The 23339-nt window shown below is 37.7% G+C and overlaps 1 protein-coding gene and 1 long non-coding RNA gene across 2 annotated transcripts; both read left to right on the forward strand.

Moving 5' to 3' along the window:
- The first annotated feature begins 1482 nt into the window (after window positions 1–1482).
- On the forward strand, window positions 1483–3518 carry LOC118879056 (uncharacterized). The gene is made up of 2 exons (XR_010655317.2): window positions 1483–3087; window positions 3153–3518. It is a non-coding gene; the product is annotated as an uncharacterized lncRNA (long non-coding RNA).
- Window positions 3519–21326: 17808 nt separating this feature from the next.
- On the forward strand, window positions 21327–22204 carry LOC139352855 (activating signal cointegrator 1 complex subunit 2 homolog). The gene is made up of 3 exons (XM_070995493.1): window positions 21327–21365; window positions 21664–22091; window positions 22189–22204. Exons 1-3 carry the CDS (start codon window positions 21327–21329, stop codon window positions 22202–22204), a joined length of 483 nt encoding a protein of 160 aa, XP_070851594.1.
- The last annotated feature ends 1135 nt before the right edge of the window (window positions 22205–23339 follow it).

Below are 23339 nucleotides of genomic sequence, written 5' to 3' on the forward strand. Positions count from 1 at the left end.
TATGCATTTGTAGCTGACGGGGTAAATGAGATTCGTTTAAGTACAACTTCTTTTTAATACCCACTGCTGTCCTTTAACAAATTTAATAAAATCCTTTTTTTAATATGGAAGGGTATTTCTTTGTTTAACCATTTTACAATATTGATAACGGTTGATTTTTTATTTCAGTACATGTATTTATCGGAAAATTTTAAAAGTTTGATTGAACTTTGAATTAAACTAAAATTTGCGAATAAATCTAGTCCAGATGGAAGACTAACGAAAATTCGAATACTGACAACAAGATATTCGTGCGTTTGTGTGTATATATCCATTTTAAATACAAAATCTTTATAATAAAATAAAAAAATAGATTTAACACATTTTCTTCAAGGCGCAAAACTTATTTCTAATTACAAACTAATTTCATTATTTTCAAAGTTAAATTGGATTCCCATGTTTAAAGAAATTTACAGGTTTAACAAATAGTTTTACGGGTTTCCCTCACACCCGTCTCCAATAATCAAATAGAATTATAATGAAAACAATGTGAAGTAGGCCTATATTGAATGCATCCTTAAACAAGAAAGTTGTCCGATCCGGCTTGTTCCGACTTATATTCTACCTGTAATATAAATAAGACTTTTGGTAAAGTTTCATGCCGATAGCTTTTAAACTGAGAGATAAGATTGCGTAGAAACGGACAGATGGACGTGGCTAGTTCGACTCGTAAAGTGATTCTAATCAATAATATATATACTTTATGTCGTCGCAAACTTCTCCTTCATTGCGATGCAAACTTTTGATTGAAATCATTATATCCTCTGAAAGGGTTTAAAAGCTTAAGCTTATAAATCAAATTGCCTTGGTCAGTATAATTTAATTTTACAATGAAACGCGAAAGTTCCAGAGTAGGGTGTATTTGTATGTTCTGGATAAAACGGTGGTGTATTTGTATGCTCTGGATAAATTTGTATTGTATGTTCTGACTCACTGTTTCGCTGGTGCGGGGGCGCTTATCGCTTGCGTAAGTTGTTGTTGTGGAAGTTGCTAGGGCCGCGCTCAATCCCCCTCCCACTCCCCCTCCCAGTTCCCCTCCCGCTTGTCCTCCCGCTTGTCCTCCCGCTTGTCCTCCCGCTTGTCCTGGTGCTTGACCCTCTGGGGGGTTGCGCTCACTCCCCCTCCCACTTCCCCTCCCACTTCCCCTCCCACTCCCCCTCCCCCTCCCCCTCCCCCTCCCCCTCCCCCTCCCCCTCCCCCTCCCCCTCCCACTCACCCTCCCCCTCCCCCTCCCCCTCCCCCTCCCCCTCCCCCTCCCCCTCCCCCTCCCCCTCCCCCTCCCACTTTCCCTCCCGCTTGTCCTCGGACTCTCACTCTCGTTTGCGATAGCGTCCACTCCGCCCTCCCACTTGTTCTCTCACTCTCGTTTTAAAAGTTATGTATGTATATATTGTTATCGTGAAACATTGTTGTGTGTATATATATATATTGTTGTTATCGCTTTCCACATGTATTTATTTTATTGAAATGTACTACATAAGTATTTTATCTCTCTTTCTTTTCAGATTTTTTTCGTCTCGCAAACTGGTATAAATATGAGATGTATAGTACTGGGGTAATTCAGAAAGCAGAAGTCAAATTCAGAGCAAGAACTCACTTACACTATTTGAAGAGTCCTTCATCATCAGCATTATAAGCAGCAGCAGCAGCAGCAGCAGCAAATATGTCTGACTTTGGAGAACAGTTTAACGAGCTTGGGGCCGTCTCTCTGCCCCCAATAAAGAGTGTTAAGGCTCTCCCGTTTGACACACCGATTGTGATAAAGAACGCTGAAGTGAAGCAGACACGCTTCGGCGCTAAAATTATGCTCACATTTGAAGATTTTGTGGTGTTCTTACCAGAACGCTTTAGTACTCTGTCATCGCAAGCTGTGGAGCACATGGCGACGGGGGGCTACAAGCTAGTCAAACTTAAATCAGAAGGAGATAATTATATTTTAAATTTTTGTAACGAATAAGAAAAAAATAAAATAAACTTTTTTTATAAATATTTAAAACAAAACAAAACAAAAACAAAAATGGGTGATGCTTTACATAACAATAACAATCCTGGGCCTAGTAACACAAATCCTGTCGCTAGTGAAATACGATATTGTGATGACTGTAATCTAAATGTTGCTAAAATTAGTTGGTCGCATCACTTACGCACCAACTTGCATAAACAATTATCTGGTGCGCAAATAAGTGATAACTTGCGGTGTATAAGAAGTGCATTTCGGAATCGTATTGAAACTTATATAATCACAAATCCAAATAAAGAATGCTTGGATATCAATTTATTTCAACAATCAATCAAAGAACAAGTGATCACTCTACTCCAAGAAGCTCAAAAAAAACACGTCAATATCAAATTTAATTTTGAACAATTCTGTAATTATGTTTTGATTAAAGAGAGTGAAGATCATTGTGAAATCAATCTAAAGTCATTTCAAACAAAAATGCAAGTCTTAAATCAAACAATGAGTCAGACTGAAAATCTAAATGAAATAATCAAAAATTTAAATGACTATATAAAAAGTGAGATGAGCGAGTTTCAAGAACGAGACAGTGGTTGGTCCCTAATTGAAATAGTTCATTTAGAAGTTAATATAAATAAATATCAGCTAATAAAGGGCTCGAATTTCATTGGTTTACCAAGAGAAATAGTAAACAGAAAAGCCTGCATCAACGTGCAAAATAGAGACGAATATTGTTTTAAATGGGCATTAATATCGGCTTTTGTGAAATTACCTTGTAATAAGAATCTACCCAATCAATATAAACGTAAAGGCATTTACAACATTGGATCGGATATAATAAATATAAATAATAAATCATTAAATTTTAGTGGATTAAAATTCCCCACACCGGTCGACAGCATAAAAATATTTGAAGAAAATAATCCTGAAATTAGTATAACTGTGTTGGGTGTAGACAGCGATGAAAAGACAATTATCGGTCCATATTATTTAACTAATAATAAAACTGACAACGTTTTACACACTTTATATCTACTACTTCTCGAGAAGGATGACAAATATCACTATGCTTGGATTAAAAATATTTCCAAGTAAGTATTAAATTAGAAAATTAAAAAATAAAAAAATTATATTTATTTCTTTGATTCTCCATTAGATTACTTCGCAAACAAATAACGAAAAGTACGAGGAAGATTCATCTATGCAATGGCTGTTTTCTACATTTCTACGATAGCGACAAACTGGAACGACATATTATGGAGTGTAATAGAATTATAACTGAGATGCCTACAAATGAAACGGCGACTTTAAGATTTAAAAATTTAAAAAATCAATTAGATGTTCCTTTTGTAGCATATGCTGATTTTGAGTGTATTTTAGAAGGGATGAATCTGAAAACTTCGGATAACATAAATTTGATTCAAAAGCACATACCGTATGCATATAGTTATTATATAAAGTGTTCATTTGACAATAGTTTGGATATATATCGAATATATTATGGTGAAGATTGTGCAACACATTTTGTTGAGAGCATATATAATGATTGTTTAGTGTTATATCAAAATCACTTAAATGTAACGATACCCTTATATCCGCTATCAATGGAGCAACAAAAAATAATTGACTTAGAACAAAATTGTAGTATATGCGGTAATATATTAACTGAACAATCTAAAAGAGTTCTAGACCATTGTCACTTAACAGGCAAATATAGAGGTGTAGCACATAATAATTGCAATTTAAACTATAAATTAGCAAAATTTTTCCCAATATTTTTCCATAATCTCTCGGCATACGATGCTCATTTATTTGTAAAAGAATTAATTAAAATTCCTGGTGATATTTCTATAATTCCGCTAAACAAAGAGTTTTATATTTCGATCTCAAAGAAAATTTATATAAATCCCAATGAAACGTTAGAACTTCGATTTTTAGATTCATTTAGATTTATGCCTTCCAGTTTAGACAGCTTAGCCAGTTATTTAAAAGAAGAAAATCTAACCACAATAAAGTCATTTTTCACGGACCCGAACAAATTTCAAATGGTTAAACGTAAAGGCATATTTCCGTATAGCTATTTAAATTCAGTTGAACGCTTGTCAGATACACAATTACCGTTGCGCGAAAATTTTTATAACCAATTAACTGATAGACACTGTTCTGAAGAGAGTTATCAGCACGCTCAAAACGTTTGGAATGCCTTCGAGTGCACAAATTTATTAGATTATTTATTATTATATTTGAAGGTAGATGTGCTGTTGCTATGTGATGTTTTTGAGAATTTTAGAACAGTATGTAAAAAAATCTATAATTTAGATCCTTGTCAATATTATACAACTCCTGGTCTATCGTGGGATGCTATGTTGAAGACAACTAAAATTGAATTAGAACTACTCACAGATATTGATATGTATAATTTTATAATGAAAGGTATTAGAGGTGGTCTTGTTCAATGTAGTAAACGTCATTCTATTGCAAATAACAAATATCTAAATAACGATTACGACTGTGAGAAAGAATCAAATTATATTGTATACTTAGATGTTAATAATTTATATGGGTATGCTATGTCACAAGCTATTCCGTATAAAAATTTTAAATGGCTAGAAGAAACAGAAGAGGGAATTTTTGAAAATTTTGATTTAAACACGTGCGTAGATGATCAACCAATTGGTTATATTTTAGAGGTCGATTTGGAATACACTGAAAACTTACACAGCCAGCACAATGATTTACCATTTTGTTCGCAGAACAAAAAAAATGACAATATGCAACAATCAAAATTGATTGCAGACTTGACAAACAAATATAATTATATAATTCACTATAGAAATTTGCAGCAATGTCTTCGACATGGACTGATTTTAAAGAAAATTCATCGAATATTACAATTTGAACAATCTGATTGGCTTAAAAAATATATTGATTGTAACAATTATCACAGAACATTGGCTGTTAATGATTTTGAAAAGAATTTTTTCAAACTGCTAAACAATGCAGTCTATGGGAAGACAATGGAGAATGTCGACAAGAGAAAATCAATTAGATTAGTGTCCAGGTGGGAGAGTGATGGTAAAAAATTGGGAGCTAGAGCACTTATCTCAAAATTTAATTTTAAGAATATATTGCAATTGGCGGATGATTTCTTTGCAATTCAAATGAAAAAAGTGCATGTTGTCTATGATAAGCCTGTCTACATTGGCTTCACCGTTCTAGAATTATCAAAATTTAAAATGTACAATTTTCACTATGACTATATGAAGCCGAAATATCAAGAAAATATAAATTTAATGTATATGGATACTGATTCTTTTATCTATGATATTAAGACTATAGATTTTTATGATGACATTCGTTTTGAAATTGATCAGCATTTCGATACTTCAGAATATGATAAGGATAATGTTTTTAAATTACCATTGATAAACAAAAAAAAATTAGGTATGATGAAAGATGAGTGCAGGGGGGATATAATAAAAGAATTTATTGGACTCAGAGCTAAAATGTATTCAATACAAGTCTCTAATATAAATAATGCTGAAACAACGGAGATCAAAAAAATTAAAGGAGTAAAGGCGAGTGTGACCTCAAAATTAACTATTAACGATTTTCGAGATTGCTTGTATAAAAAAAATAAGCAAGTTGGAACAATGTACTTATTTAAATCGAAATTACATCAAATTTATACGCAAGAGTATACAAAAGTCACCCTAAACTATTTAGATGATAAGCGCTATATAAAAGAGAATAATATAGACACACTTGCATGGGGTCACAAAGATATACCCTACTAAGTTAAGCTAAAAATAAAAAAAATTGTCTTTTTTGCTTTATACAAATATATTACATTTTATTTTTTCGAAATAAAAATTTTAAACATAAATGACCACAGTTATATGTATTGAATTTTTGTTCATTTCTATAGTTATATTTAATGGGTGGTTTTAAATATTTCACAATTTCAATGGGCGGTTGCAAATCACCAAAACTATCATAGTATTCTTTATAATTTCTATTCTTGAAATATGCTACCCAATGCGTACCACTACCGCTTTCGTTATCTAAATTAATTATCCCACATTCGTTGGTCCATGGTTTCTTGGGGAGACGATCACGCATAAAAACACCACGAAAGTGTCTAAAATGCTGTTTACCAAAATCAATTAAATCAATATCGGTAAGTGCTTGTTTGGGTAGCATATTTATTAGTTTTTTGCTGAATATGGCTTATAAAATAGTCCATATCCTTTCTTATAAGGTTTCAAGAAAAGTCCTTTTCCCATCGCAATTGATTCCATATAGCGGTTATGACGTGTCGCTTCGGCTAATTGTTCTTTACCATTTTTGACAGCGTTTATTGCTTTAGCAACAGCAGATCCACCACTAGCAAGACCACCAACTGCACCAAGTGCAGTCAATATTGGTATCAACGGTAGGAATCCTCCAATTTTTGGTAATGGTATCACCCTCGGAATATTGGAGATATTATTCGCTAGACCTCGTCTTCGTCCTCGTTGTCCTCGTTGTCTTCGATGAAAACTAGGTGGGATTGATTGTTGAGATATCTGAATTGCTTCATCGATACTCGTAGGATTTCTTCGTTTCAAAATTCGCTTCGTTTGACTCACAATGCTTGCGAATGATTTTTTTCTTGTTTGTCGATGACGTCGACGTTGTTTTTTTTTATTACTAGCTGGTTTCCTCTTACGTTGACGTCGATTAGATTTGTTTTTAGACATACCTAGACCGAATTTAACTTTTGTTTTCATAGCGTTAGTCACAAACCAAGCAGCAGAACGTTCTTTTAGACCGCTATCTTTTGCTTTAAAACGTTCCCACGCTCTATCACCTAAAATATCATCGGCTTGATGACGATTTTTCAGGTCTTTGAATTGTGAATATGCAATATCGTGTTCTCGACACGCTGCATCTAGCGGATTAATCCCTTTGTCTCCACGTTTCAAACGCTCTGCAAGTTTTGTGCCTGGTCCACAAAATTGATATCCTGGCAAATGAAGTTCAATTGGTAGTTTGTTAATCAAGTTGTTAACGAGTCCACTACCAAATCGATACTGATATGAATTTAATTTATGTTTATAATTTATACGCATTATTGCATTTCCTTGTTTTTGTTTTTTGTTTATGACTATTCTGTTTCAATGACAATCGTACATTAAACAAAAACGAAATATATACTCAAATATTTATAGTATTTTCATTAGTAGTTGTAAAAATTTGTTCAATAAAACAACAACAACAACAACAAAATGAGATTTATAAAACAAACCAGACAAATTAAAGTTCGAAATGTCGATCAAATTTGTGGTGAGGGGGATAGGAGTGGAAAAATTACACATAGCCCATTGTTACCGAATTCGATACGTGCTCTAATTGTGGGGCCACCTAATTGTGGAAAGACAAACGTAATGATAAGTTTGATCGAAAGTCCCAATGGACTTAAATTTCAAAATATATACATTTATTCAAAATCGTTGTATCAGCCAAAGTATCAATATTTAATGAAATTGATTAAACCAATTAAGGGGATACACATGTTCACGTTTTCAGACAAGGAAAAAGTCGTCAGTCCAGAAAGGGCTAGACCACACTCAATAATGATATTTGATGACGTAATCTGTGATAAGCAAACTGCAATAAGAGATTATTTCTGTATGGGTCGCCACAAACACATAGACTCCTTCTATCTATGTCAAACTTATACAAAAATACCAAAACATTTAATACGTGACAACGCTAATTTGATTATAATTTTTAAACAAGATGAAATGAATATTAAACATATTTACAATGATCATGTTATAGGCGATATGACTTTTAAGCAATTTATAAAAATTTGTGAGGAATGCTGGAAGCAAAAATATGAATTCGTTCTCATAAGTAAAGATAATGATATTGATAAAGGACGATATAGAAAAGGATTCGATAGTTTTATACATCTTTAATCATCATCATCTCTCGATCAGCTCTGGATCAGCTCGGCATCAGCTTTGAATCAGCTCTGAATCAGCTTCGGATCAGCTTTGGATCAGCTTTTGGATCAGCTATATATATATATATATATATATACATATATATATCATATATTTTACTAGTAAATAAATGGTTTTTAAACAAACAACAACAACAACCACAGCAGCAATGGTCAAATGAAAAAATAAGACTAAAGTGTTGGATGATCTGATTCAAACCAGATTGTTGTTGACACAGAAATTGAAGAGCATGAAGTCGAATGAAATGGATCGAATTAATATGCTGGAAAATACCTTTAAACCAATTACAAAACCTTTGAATGTGATTGCGGAAAATTTTCTAAAAAAGAACAAGAAGGCAAACAAATACAACAACAACAACAACAACAACAACAACAACAACAACAACAACAACAACAACAACAATAATAAGCGTGAACTGATAAAATATGATGATCATCAGCATCGAGGTCTTCAAGAAGGAGAACAACAGCAGCAGCAGCAACAACAACAAAAACAACAACAACATGTTGAAATGCTTAAACACAAAAGACGATACTCTCCAAAGAGGGTTATGCGAAGAAGACTAGATAACACCGACAACACAAACAACGATTTGGAGATAAAAGTGAGAAAATTTAAATCCTATAATGCAAACAGAAGGAAAAGAAGACCTTATCAACGAAGAAACATCCAGCATGAGGATGCTGCTGCTGCTGCTGCTGCTGCTGCTAATGATGATGATGCTAATGTGTTTGATATGGAATTTAATCGTCCGCAAATAACGAGTTTTCCAATAACCAACAATAACAACAACAACAACAACAACAACCCACCCGACTTGATAGATACTTCCAACGAAATCCTATCAGACTATACTTCATTTTTGGATAGTCAAAGAGCAAAATACTCTAATTTATTAGAAAAAAACAGTCCTGCACACACACTAAAACGGGGGAACGATGATGATGACCACAATGCAGTAGTTAGTAGTAGTACATCTGCTGCTCTCCCTCTCCCTCTCCCTCCTGCTCCCCCTGCCCCCCCAGCTCTCCCTGCTGCTGCTGCTGCTGCTGTTGATGATGATGATGATGATTATGATTTAAAATTAAGTCTTTTTAAAAATCTCAAACGTAATGCTAACATTGAGAATTTATCTTTAGCAGCAGTCCAGCCTAATAACAAGAGATACAAATTACCTTTTAATCTGCTACAAAGAGATTCTATGCTTGAAAAAAGTCGTAAGGTCAATGGTCCCAAATTTAATAGATTTAAAAAAACAGCACAGACATCGTCATCGAACATTATAAATTTTATACCGAGATCATACACACACACACAAAAAAAACGAAGTGCTCATACAGAAAATTTACCTCTGCCTCAGTCTTCTTCTTCTTCCTCTAATAAAAGATTAAAATTAATCGAAAAAAGAGATTCTATGCTTGAGAAAAGTTTTTTGATAAATGGACCCAGATATCCAAGATATAACAAGACAAAACAACAGCCACAACAACAACAACAACAACAACAACAACAGCAACAAAACAACAACAATGTGATCAAAAAGGAAAAACAAATTGCAATCAAGAGAAAAGTTTCGATCAAGAAATCACCGTTTTTGCATAATATTCAGCTCTTAAAAAGTCAAAAACAATTGGACATGTTGTATGGTCTGAATATAAAAGAAAATGGTGAATGGTATTTTGCCAATAGTAAATTGAAATATAATAATAATAACACAATTATTATTGATAAGGAAAAATGGAAATTGACTCCTGGTCTATTTCAATTGTTATTTCACACGAAGCCCGCGCATTATTCAAATCTGGACTTGAAAAATTATCGAGATATTCTCTTAAGAACAAACGCACACAAACGAAAATATCAGAATAGTTCACAAGTTAAGGGGTCTAAATCCTTTAAGTATCAGCATATTATAAAAAATCTATTCAAACCGAAAACACAACTTATTGGTAAAGGTTTGCTTACAACACAAACAGCAGCAGCAGCAGCAGCATCAACAAAATCTTACTCCAAGGAGGATAGAGGATACAAGTATTGGGATGATCCGAATGAATTAATCGAGAGATTACGATTACTATTAGCATCCGAGAGTGCTGGAAATACCAATCACAAAAACGAAATTATATCCATTATTGAAGAGCTTAGAGAGGCAAATATAATAAAATGAATCAGATTAATAAATTTGGTGAAAGCTTGTCGTCCGGAGGAGTAGGAGGAGGAGGAGGAGGAGGAGCAAGTCTAAAAAAATATATTTTAAATCGACAAGAGAAAACGGATATTGATTTAAACAGCTTGAGACAGAGCATAAATATTTTAAAAAGCAAAATAATTACATTGGAAACAAACCTTCAATCAGAGGTCAGTGAAAGTGCGAATCTTATAAAATTAGCTCTAGAGGACTACTCTCAAGATATTTATACTAAGTATATAGAGCGATTAGAAGAAAATATTCAACGACTTGAGGACGTTCTCTTTAAATTACTCTCTACACAGCTACCTACGGATGAGGTGAAAAAAATTAAAGTACAGTTCCCCATTGTTGTTAAATATATTGACAATAAAATAAAACAAAATGAGTGACAACAACAACAACAATAACTTGAATGCGGATAAAAGACAACTCACCGAAGAGTTGCATAGACAAGGACGAAAAAATTTTATCAGACGACGTGTGATAATGAAGGGGATAGATGATTTATGGCAAGCCGATTTAGTTGAAATGATACCCTATCAGTTATATAATAAGGGATATCGTTATCTTTTAACTGTTATTGACACGTTTTCGAAGCAAGCATGGGCTGTTGCTATTAAAAACAAAACAGGAGACAGCGTCACAAAGAGTATGAAAAGCATTTTCGATGATGCACGAAGAAAACCGAAAAACTTACAAACAGATGATGGTAAAGAATTTTTCAATAAGACATTTCAAAATCTGATGAAATTAAATCATATTAATCATTATTCAACGTATAGTATTTTAAAAGCCAGCATCGTTGAACGATTTAATAGAACCATCAAAAATATGATGTGGAAAGAGTTCAGCTATCAAGGTAGCTACAAATGGATTAATATCTATAAGGCATTGATTGCTAAATATAATAACACATACCATAAAACAATTCTGATGGCGCCAAACGATGTAAGTTTTCTAAATGAAGAATTACTCCTCCAAACCGTTTACAATCATCTGAAAATCACTCATAAACCAAAATTCAAAGTTGACGATTATGTGCGAATAAGTAAATATAAACATGTGTTCGAAAAAGGTTATACTCCAAACTGGACAACTGAGATATTCCAAATCAAACGGATACAAAATACCAATCCCATTACGTATATATTGAAAGATTATCAGGGAAATGATATTAAGGGAGGATTTTACGAATATGAGCTGATGAAAACTAAATTTCCCGATACATATCTAGTGGAGAAGGTTATTAGACGTCGAAATGGTAGAGCATTCGTTAAATGGTTAGGATTCTCATCAGAGCATAATTCCTGGATTGATTTGTAAACACACACACACACACACACACGCACACACACACGCAGCATACTATATATGTGTATGTGTAAAGCCTATAAACATTTCATTCCCTCCCGAACCGTTAAGATGTCGATAACATTAACACTAACAGGCAATACGTCAGTACTTGTTGCAGATTATTTTCCTCCAATTGAACTTGAACAGAACTATCAGTGTGCGTTAATCAGTCTGGACACTTATAATTCGATTCCAAACGTTGACGTAGACAATAATTTATTTCATATTGGTAAACATTTGATAAAAATCCCCGTAGGTTCCTATGAAATCAGCGATATTAACGATCTATTGACACGAAAATATAGAAAGTTAACACAGAATGAGAGCGACGGAAGTCCCAAATTCTATCTAGTTCCAAACTATAACACTTTGCAATCAGAAATTTTCTCTGCAACTGATGAAATATATTTCAATAAGGAAAAGTCAATCGGCTCTTTATTGGGATTCACTTCGAATGTATTAAGCCCTAATATATTACATACTTCTGATAAGGCAATTGATATCACAAAAATTAATACCATTTGTGTACAATGCAATATTATAAATGGTACATATATAAACAACGAAACAACACACACACTACATCAGTTTGCGCTTGTCGTTAGTCCTGGATATAAAATAACTGAGGTACCACAAAATGTTATATATCTACCAGTAAACACAAAAGAAATACATTCGATAACTTTAAAAATCTGTGATCAAGACGGTAATCTGATTAATTTTCGCGGTGAAAGAATTACAATAAGATTACATTTAAAACCAATATAAAAAAAAATGATTATATACAACAACAACAACGTCTATAAAAAGGCATTATCACTCAATTCTCCCTCACTCGCTTCACCAACGCTGACCAGATTAGCTAATCGACAACAACAACGACGGCGACGACAACAAAAACAAATCCCATTAACGGAGTGCAATAAAAAATTTTTATTGAGTTTAGGATTCAAATTAAAAAAAAAAAAAAATGTCACATATAATTAACGTGCTCGAGAAACCGACTATTGATAATTCAATAATAAAGAAAGATTATCATAGTTATTCACCCTATTTGCGATCGTATGAGAACAATGACGAAATTCGGATTGCCATACAAAATCAAGATTTGTATGTGTTGCCGAGCGAAAGTTTTCTTCACATTCAAGGGCATATCACAAAAGTTGATGATCAAATCGAAACCACAATAGCTTTATTGAATAATTGCATGGCGTATCTATTTAGTGAAATACGATATGAATTGAATGGTATTGAAATTGATCGAACACGACATTTGGGTGTAACAAGCGATTTAAAAAATTATTTATCAATTAAACGAAATCAAGAACACTTGCTCGAAAATTGTGGATGGTCCATCACAGACAATTTAAAACTTGAAAGAGGAAACTTTAATTTTTGCGTGCCGTTGAATCTGTTACTTGGATTTGCTGAAGACTACAATAAAATACTGCTGAATGGGAAACACGAGCTAGTTCTATTAAGAGGAAAAGATAACGATGATGTTTATAAGAGCACTGCTGTAGCTTTAACAATGAGTCAATTGAAAATGACGATTTCGAGCATTGTTTGGAAAATGCCCCATGTACAATTGTCTGATGCTTATAAATTGTACATGTTTAATGTGATAAACAAACAAACGCCATTATTGATTCCCTTCAGGAGTTGGGATATATACTATAACCCAGTAGTTCCACAGACAACTACATTTATTTGGAGTGTTAAATTAGCTGCTGAAACTGAACGCCCTCGCTATGTTATTATCGCATTTAAAAACAATAAGAAGTATGTTCATTGTGATTTAGTCGATGTGAAAGTATATCTCAATTCTGAAGTATATCCGTATGACGGATTAAATCAAAATTTTTCTTATAATAGATATGCACTATTATACGATATGTATATCAATTTTCAAAAAAGTTACTACGGCTGTGAGTCACAACCGTTATTATCGCTAGAGACTTATAAAAATAAGGCTCCCATTATTGTCTTAGATGTAACGCATCAAAATGAAGCAGTAAAAAGTGGACCCATTGATATACGAATTGAGATTAAAACACAAAGTAATATCCCTTCAAAAACATCTGCATACTGTCTCATAATTCATGATAAATTATTCGAATATACACCGCTATCAAACGAGGTTAGAAAAATATTATAAATATATATATATACAATGTACGTATATGTGAATATTTTTTCTATTGCGTTCTCTGTGAGAATGCAAGCAAGCAAGCAAGCAAGCATTAGTAGCAAGTCGAACTGCAAGCTAGAAACTACAATCAAAACGAGAATAAAAACCAAATAAAAAAAATATAAAAAATAAAAATAAAAATGTTGCGAATAATAATCATTGTAATTATTTTACTATTCGGTTGCAATTTCGGGGAGGGAAACTGTAATCCTATTCCGAATCCTGAATTTGCTTCTATTCTGAATATCACCAATAGTATCAATACAAATACAAAAAGTGTAGAATTTAATATAACATTATCGAACAACGAGGTGTTAAAAGTAAACCTCTCATTAGAATTTATGAGACAACCATCATCAACACCACCACCACCACCACCACCACCACCACCACCACCAACCACAACAATAAAACCCAGTGAGTGGGTGGAATTGATAACTGAATCGTCAACACCAACACCACCAGCAGCAGCACCACCAACATCAACAGCTAACGATGAGGACAATGCCGAGGATAATATTAAAGTTACGGTTGATCAAGTAATCGAATTGTTTCAAGCAAACCTAATAGAAAAGGAGAAAAATATTGGAGGAATACTGAATGCAACAGTACCATTCTATAGGCACTTTAATCTCCAATATAAAGAGTCGGCTATATCAATTCGTTGTTTGTATAAAAGCAATTATGAGAAGAGAACACTAAATATAAAATGCAATCAATATATTGAGACAATCATTATTGAACGTTTATTAGCAAACGGTGAGGTAGAACAAACATTTGTCGAAAAAAACCCCAACACCCTGAAGAACATTATCCTCAACGAAGACATCAACAACTATATACAAACTGAGACGATGACAATCACTTGAGAGAGAGAGAGAGAGAGAGAGAGAGAGAGAGAGAGAGGGGCACGCGCTAGAAGTCGATTACAACACACAAACAAACAGACGCAGCCAATAAACGATAATCAGTGGAGAGCCGGAGCCCCGAGAGAAAGAGAGCAGACAAAAAAAACTTTTTTAATCTTTTTTTATACTTATACCTATATATATTTATATACACATACTTTATTCATGCATTTACTTACTAGTGTTGTTGTTGTTGTTACTAAGCTATCAGCCCAAAACAAATGCAGCTAATACTCAATAATCAGTAGAGAGAGAGCCAAAGCCAGAGCCCGAGAGAGAGAGACGTCAAAAAAAAAATTTATATTCTTTATACCTATATATTATACATGCATTCATGCATTTTTTTACTTTAATCACAATTCTGTAAAACTAGTCTTTAAGCATTCACCCACAGGGAAAGTATATAATCGCATAATAAAAATTAATAATAAATACACAAAATAAAAATAATTATGGTTTTGATATTATTATTTGTACTTGGAATCCTCGTTGGAATAGCGTCAGTAAAAAGCGAATATGATATCAAAAAAATTCCCTACCAAACGGAAATTAAATACTCTAGTTTTGATCTCGTTGTAAACGAAACATTGACTGTCAAAGTAAATTTAATTTTTGAACTCAATACCGCATTTGTGGAAGTGATTCGAGAGAGCAGCAGCAGCAGCAGCAGCAACAACAACAAAAATCAAAATGATATTAGATTTAAACGAGATTTGGTACTATTCGAACATATGCCTCTTACTTTCCCCACGATCGATGAGGTAGTTGAAAATTTCCGCCGAGAGTTAATTAGAAAAGAAGAGGATATTGGTGGAATAATTGACTCACCCGCTGTAATTTGTAGATATTTCAAATTAAAATACTTGAGAAGTATTGTCAATATTCGATGCAATTATCATAGCGATTTCGAAAATAAAACATTACGAATTTTTTGTCATCACTATAATGCTGTAAGCAATACCAATGAGCGAAACCTGATAGAGAAAAATTATTTTTTTGAACGAAACTTTACCAACGATGAGGGAGATGATTATTACGATAAAGCCAACCCCACCAACCTTCAGTTAGAGAGACACATCGGAACGTATAACATCAATGATTATCAACAGGTTTTGCATATGAATATTCAATAATAACAACACACAAAAAAAAAAATAATGACATTTACAAAAAAAATTATTGATTTTATTCAAAATTATCTACACATTCTGTCGCCCGAGGATAAAGAAACTCTCCAAAGTATACATATGCGATTAGAACATATTAAAAATTTAAATATTACCTTTAATCAAATGGAAACGAATAAAGAGATGAGTACAACTTATGCTGCTGCTGCTGATGATGTAGTAGATTGTGAAAAAGAACAACATTTCAAGTACATACAACAAAAATTGGTTGATGAACATGACGCATTACAAATTATGACTTCCTATCAAATTTTGTAAGTATACTACTTATAAATATATATATATATCAGTTATTTTATTTGTTATATATATATATTTCAGATCATCATCATCATCGTCAACATCTAGTATATCCGAACAATAAGTGGGAGGCTTCCTGTGTTGTTTGTTTTTTTTTTTTTTTTTTTTGTGTTAGTGGTGGTTTAAAGCATCGAAAGCCAACTCGGAGCTGAACTAGCTTGCCGAAGTCTGGGACTCTAACCCAGTAAAAACTCCACCCCCTCCCCGCTTCCCCGGCGGTACTGCCGTTAGGTATTACTTCGCCGGGGGGGGAATGCCCTTAGGGCTCTCTAGGATTCTATCCTATTGGAATTTCGCAGTCTTTCTGCGATGCGCAGTTTTTTGAGTACTATTGTGGCCATGTTGCAAACCGCAGACCAATTTACTTCTGATTCAAGCATAATGTCCACCAGGTTACAAGCGGCTGGCGTCCTCCCAACCCTTATGCTCAGATCTCTTCGTTCATTTTCGAATCTCGGACAGACAAAAAACACGTGTTCTGCGTCTTCATTATCCGACTCGCAGAGTGGGCAGTGCGGATAACGTTCATGCTTAAACCTATTCAGATAGTATTTAAAGCATCCATGTCCCGTCAACAGTTGCGTTAAGTAGTAGTCCACATGTCCATGCTTCCGTCCCAGCCATCTCTGCAGTTCTGGGATAAGCTTATACGTCCATCGTCCTTTGCTACTATTTACCCACCTCTCTTGCCACTTAGCAATGGTGAGTTCTCTGCACCTTTTCCGTACGGATTCTGCAGTTGCGACCCCTGTGCTGCCCGCGCGGATGTTAGCTGATTCCACTGCCAGCAGATCAATCGGTATGCCTCCCGATATTACCAGCGCCGCGTCATGGGATACCGTGCGGAACGCACAGCATACCCGTAGTGCACACAATCTCTGCACGGAGTCGCCGTCTTGCATATAACTTCCATTTTTTGTGGCTCGAGCCCATATGGGAGCAGCGTACATCAGCGTCGATGTGACAGCAGTAACCAGTAATCTACGTCCTGGTTGCCTTGGTCCTCGAGTGTTCGCCATAATTCGCGATATCGCGGCCGCGGTCCTACTTGCCTTGCCACTAGCGTACGCTAGATGTTCTTTGAAAGAAAGCCGGTGGTCGATCATGACGCCCAAGTATTTTAGGCTTGGACGCGATGTAATTGTGGCTTCTCCAATTTTGATAGTAGCTGCCTCCACTTTCTGCCTGCTACTTATCAGGACTGCTTCAGTCTTGTGCGCTGCCAAGGCGAGTCCCTTGGAGTCGAGCCATGCGCTTGCTCTTTTCCCCGCTTCATTGCAGATTTCTTCCGCATCTGGGAGTTTCTTTGCCGTAACCACTATGGCCACGTCATCCGCGAAACCAATGAGTCGTGCCCCTTCGGGCATCGTGATCCTAAGTATCCCATCGTACATGACATTCCATAGCAAAGGGCCTAGGACTGATCCTTGGGGAACTCCCCCGGTGACCCTGTGGGTCGATTGCCCGGAATCAGTATCGTACAGGAGCAGGCGGCCTTCAAAGTAGCTCGCTATTACTCTCTGTATATACACTGGTACATTTAGGTTGCTCAGTGCATTTAGTGTGTGGTGCCAGCTGGCGGAGTTGAAAGCGTTTTTTACATCCAACGTTGCCGCTAAGCAGTACTGCTTAGTGCCGTACAACCACCTTTTCCCCTCAATGGCTTTATCTGCGATTTCACACAGTTTACCGACGGCGTCGATGGTGGATAGCCCCTTCCGAAAACCATACTGCATCTCTGAGAGGCCGTTGGTTTCGGCAAGGGCACCTTCTAGCCGGGAGTGGATTATTCTTTCGAGAATTTTACCCACCGTGTCCAGCATGCAGAGTGGCCTATACGAAGAAGGCTCCTCCGCGGGTTTTTCCCCCTTTGGTATGAGTACCAGCCGCTGTGTTTTCCAGCGGCTAGGGAACACACCTTCCGTTAGGCATGCGTTATACATGTCAACGTACTCTTTAGTATTTGCTTTTATGGCAATTTTGAGAACTTTATTCGGGATTCCATCTGGTCCCGGTGCCTTGTCGTCCAGTATTGTCTTCAATACCTGGAGGACTTCTTCGGCACTTGTGAGCTTTATGCTCGCCCTGTTCACGATCAGTGAGGTCCGCGCCATACCTTCTTGCTCTGGGAATAGTGTTTCCACGATCCTTTTTAGGCTGACTGGGCATGTCGGTGATGGCCGACTAAATACCCGCAGCCGTTTTGTGACGAGTTTGTATGCGAAGCCCCATGGGTTGGAGTCTATTTCCTCGCAGATATTGTTAAAGCACCTGCGTTTGCTCTCTTTTATAGTTTTTTCCAGGGCTCGTCTCTTTTCCCTGAAGTATATACTTCAGGAGGAGTGCCTCAAATTCGGGCCTTCCTCTTGAGCGTTGGTATGCGCGTCTTGCCCTGTGGCAGTCTTTCCTGGCTTCCGCAATGGATTGGTTCCACCAGTATGCAGGTCTTCTTCTTGATGGGTTTTTCCCTCTTCTCTGCATAGATGCATCACAGGCTACCTTGGTATACTCTGCGATGTGGTTTGCCCTTTCTTCAGCTGAGCCGCTTGTGGAGAGGTCCTCGAACAACATCTGTACCATCTCCACGTCTAGCGTTTCTATTTTGTACCCTGGCACGGTCTTAGGGACTCGTGGTGGGCCACTTCTAGAATTTATCGTGCAGATTATTGCTGCATGGTCACTACCCGTGTAGGTGTCACTAACCTCCCAGCTGGAGCCCGGGGCCAATCCAGTGTTCACAAATGTGAGGTCAATGATGGAACTGGTGCCGGCTCTTGAAAAAGTCGGTTTTGTTCCAGAGTTCAGCAGCACTAGGTCAAGTGCGGCGAAGCTCTCGAGTAGCGCCTTTCCCCTCGCGTTGGTTCGGGGGGAGCCCCACTCCGTAGCCCAGGCATTAAAGTCCCCGGCAATTACGGCGGGGCGATTTTCCCGGGCGTCTTCTGCAATCTCTTCGAGCGCAGATGTTGCCTGGGGGAGGCTAAGGCTTGGCGGCAGGTAACAGCTATAGAAAGCTATACCATTCACTTGGGCCCTAGCGAAGCAATTTCCGCATTTTTTCTTGCTAATCTGTCGCCTTGGATTACCGCAGCTCCATATTGCCGATTTTTTACTATTATTTGTTACCCATTCTCCGGAATTTTTATTCCTGTATTGCTCGCTTATGAGTGCCATGTCTACGTTTTTCTCGATGACATTTTGCTCTAGCAACGATTGGGCAACCTCGCAATGGTTTAGGTTAATCTGAAGGAACTTCATTTACCCCTAAGCCCTTGCATAGCCCTCCTGAAGTACGGGCATTTCCCACTCATTGTTGGGTGATCGCAATCTTTCTCCTTTTTGCGTTTGCATAGCATGCAGCAGGCCTTTGCTTTGCAGCCTCTGGCTTGGTGCTCCTTTGCGCCACAGTTGTAGCAGCATTTTGAGCAGTCCTCCTGGACCCTGCAATTCCCTGCTACATGGTTAAACTCCATACATTTAAAACACCTTTTAGGTGTTAGCTTTGGGCGGACTCTACACCAGGTCCATCCCAGCCTAATTTTGCCCTTCTCCAAGAGTCGTCTCCCTATGTCGGGCATAACTCTTAGTGTGGCGGTTTGGGTGCCTCCGTATGCCACCCTTAGGTTTACCACCGCGGACTCTGGCAGTTCCACATCAAATTGTGATTGAACCGCACATAAGATGTCTGCTTTGTCGGTGGTCTCATCGATGTCTTTTACCTCGATCAGCATTGTCTCAGTCAGCGCTCTGACGTCGACATTGTTGCCCAGGACAGCCTTCATTGTGGTCTGAAGCTCTACGGTTTTAGGGTCAGAAACCTTGTTTAGAATCACTAGGAGTTCCCCCTTTGCTGTTCGCCTAACGGCCTGTACTGCTTGCCCTAGCTCCTTAAGCTGCGGTTCAGCCTTAACCTTTTTAAGGATGTCGGCATAGGACCCTCCAGCAGAGGCTGCGATGACTATCGCGTCGTTCCGTGGCGGTCGCACCTTGGGCTTCCGGACCTTCTGCTTCACCTGTGTCCACTCCTCTGGCTTCTTCCCAGGTTTTTGGGGCTTGCTGGTGCTAACTGTCCCAGCATGTCTCCCTTTCTTTGCACCTTGACTGGCATCACTTGCCGGTGCCTTATGCATCGCCTTTTTCGCTGGTACCGCTAGCGTCATCCCAGTTTCATGACCCCTGGGTCGCTTGCTGGTGCCGCTCGCGAGCACTTCTGCGCAGGTTTTTTTTTTTGCTATCTCCTTAGCTTTTTCCTGTTCTTCGACTATGCATTGCACAGCCGACAGGACTTCCCTCTGGAGATAGTCGATTTCGTCGACTATATCCCTCATGGGGTTAGTAATGGAACGCTTTCCTTCCATTAGCTTCTTCAGCTCCCTGGCCTTTGATCCCAGGCCCGTCAGCTGCTTCAGCATATCCCCCTGCTCCTCATCTGCAGCTTTTGGGCTGCTTTTATCTCCTGCTGGGGGGGTGCCGGGCTGTCTGCCACTGCACTCCTCCCTTTTTTCTGGCGATCTCGCCATTACGCTGCTTTTTTTAAAAGGGTCAGCTCCCGTGTTGGCCCAGTCAGGTAGACTGGACAAAGGCGTGTGGAAGCCGTCGGCATTAGCCGGCGCCGCCAGGCCTTTGTTTGCCGGCGTGCCTCCACTATTGGTTGGCCCAACCCCTAGGCTAGCGCCAGGGTGTTGTGCCCCCGATCCCCTGCCCGCCATTTCCCCGCCTGGGGAGTTCGACGGTACTGCAGTAAGCTTGGATCTTTACCCGCAGTATCTGCTGTTTTCCGATCGGACTTTAATATTTTTATGAATTATTTAATAAAAAGGATAAGTCTTAGTACTAAGGCTTATGGTTTTTATTTTCTAATTTTTTTTTTTAAAGAGCCACCCAAAATTCCCTACGTGCTACGGCACGCACTTATTTATGTGCTTGGCCTGCACCCTGTCCGAAGCTTGCTGCTATAGCACCCGCAGCCCCTTTCGCACACTACGATCAGCTGGTCGCGCAAGCGCTTTCCACCACTGATTCAGTGTTTGCAAAAATAGAAAGCGCGAGTGAAAAAATTTGGCAACTGCTAAACAAACAACGAGTGGAAAGTAATAAGAGGCAGAGATGCCTCCCCTCCCTCATCTACGACCGGCCCCTGCCTGGCCGCCAAACCTGTTGGGGATAGATTCCCAAGCTGCTCCTGGATGTCGTCCACGGCCTCCCGTCCACCAGCTGATGTCCAGGTGCGTGTCCCGAGTGCTCCACGCCGGATGGCGCTTCTGGTTTTAAGCTGTGTTGTTTGTGTGTGTGTGTGTGTGTGTGTGTGTATTATAGAGCGAGAGATTGTAAAAAGGAAAACAAAGAAAATGGGATGGAAAATTAAGGCAAGATAGAATGTGATATATAGTATATAGATTCAGCTATAAAATTGAGTGTATGTTGGTCAGTAGATTTAGTATGTTGAAAATTATTCTCGAGTCTCTCTCTCAAGCATTTCGAACAAAAAAAAAATGCATTTTCGCGTATTCCTATTACTGTTAGTATGCGCAGTCGCTAAAATCACTTCAAATCAAACAACAACAACAACAACAACACCACAACCCCCGACAACAACAGAAACAGCAACAACAACAACAACACAAACAACAACCAGCACCAAAGAACCAGACTCATCAGCAGCAGCAGCAGCAGACAACACAACATCAGCAACACAAACAACAACCAGCATCAAAGAACCAGACTCATCATCAGCAGCAGCAGCAGCAGCAGCAGACAACACAACAGCAGCAACACAAACAACAACCAGCATCAAAGAACCAGACTCATCATCAGCAGCAGCAGCAGCAGCAGCAGCAGCAGCAGCAGCAGCAGCAGCAGCAGCAGCAGCAGCAGCAGCAGCAGCAGCAGCAGCAGCAGCAGCAGCAGCAGACAACGATGACATTTCAAAAACATCACTTGTACCAAAATATGTCTATCATATTAACATTACTATTATATTTTTATTATTGCTTTTGTTAGTCTATCTTGCAATTGTAATATTTCAAATAATCTTTTCTTGTTATATAGACTGCATCAAAGTTGAGATGACTGAAGATGCAGCATCACCAGTTCGAAATAATAATAATAATTACGAACTTAATAATGCATATTGTACTCAAAATATTTAAAAAACAAAAAAAAGAAAATTAGAAATAAATTAAAATACTAATATTTCATATTGTGGTGAAACTAAAAAAAAAAAAATCGTATTTAATATTGGGGGTGAGCGGGAGGGAGGGCGGGAGGGAGAGCGGGAGGGAGGGCGGTAGGGAGAGCGGGAGGGAGGGCGGGAGGGAGAGCGGGAGGGAGAGCGAGAGGGAGAGCGAGAGGGAGAGCGAGAGCGGGAGGGAGAGCGAGAGCGGGAGGGAGGGCGGGAGGGAGAGCGAGAGCGGGAGGGAGGGCGGGTGGTAGAGCGAGAGCGGGATTTTTTTTTATCACTCACTTGTTGTGCAGTTGAGGAATTTAAATCACCCACTCAGCACTTTATTTCTTCGTTATCACAAGAAGAAAAAAAATACAAAACATAAAAATACATACTTTGTATTGCAAGTGATTGTGTGTTTGTGTGTGTGTGTGTGTGTGTGTGTGTGTGCACTTATTGCGCAGTTGTGAATTTAAATCACATTTTTTTTCTCAAAGCATACTCTTATCATCCACTCAGCCAATAAATTTTAATGTCCTTTTTTTCTTCGTTATCTTTCACATAACTTTAAAAAAAAAATACCCAGCAAGCCACCTACTCAAATAAAAAAATTGAGCGTGGGGGTAGAAATAAACAAATTAATAATTTTTTTTTTTGCAATGGATGCAGTTATCGCACATCCGGTGTTCAAAAGGGATTTCAAACAAAAAACACTTACTTTGTATTTGCAAGTGATTGCGAGAAAATGTAGCGTCCACATACACACACTCAATCAGCGAAAAGTTTCCAATAAATAGCGCTGAGACAGTCAAATTCAAAGTCAGTTCATAATTGAATTAAGTACGTGAACAATATATATATATAACCAAAAAACTAAGCAAGCAAGCAGAAGTTAACATGGAGTCACAAACGATCAAATACAAGCAAGTGGTAGTAGGAGCAGAAGAAGCATCCGGTTCAAATTGGTTAAGCAAATTGAGTAGACCACCGAAAGCGCTTCGATGCTCCAATTGCAAATGTGTGGTGTGTACCCAAC

Source organism: Drosophila suzukii, chromosome 3 (genome assembly GCF_043229965.1).
Source record: "Drosophila suzukii chromosome 3, CBGP_Dsuzu_IsoJpt1.0, whole genome shotgun sequence".
Taxonomy (NCBI): domain Eukaryota; kingdom Metazoa; phylum Arthropoda; class Insecta; order Diptera; family Drosophilidae; genus Drosophila; species Drosophila suzukii.

Coding starts and splice junctions, on each gene's coding strand:
- LOC139352855 (XM_070995493.1), top strand. CDS start 21,327: ATGTCGTCCACGGCCTCCCGTCCACCAGCTGATGTCCAG. Junction 21,366..21,663: donor GTCCACCAGCTGATGTCCAG/GTGCGTGTCCCG, acceptor TATTACTGTTAG/TATGCGCAGTCGCTAAAATC.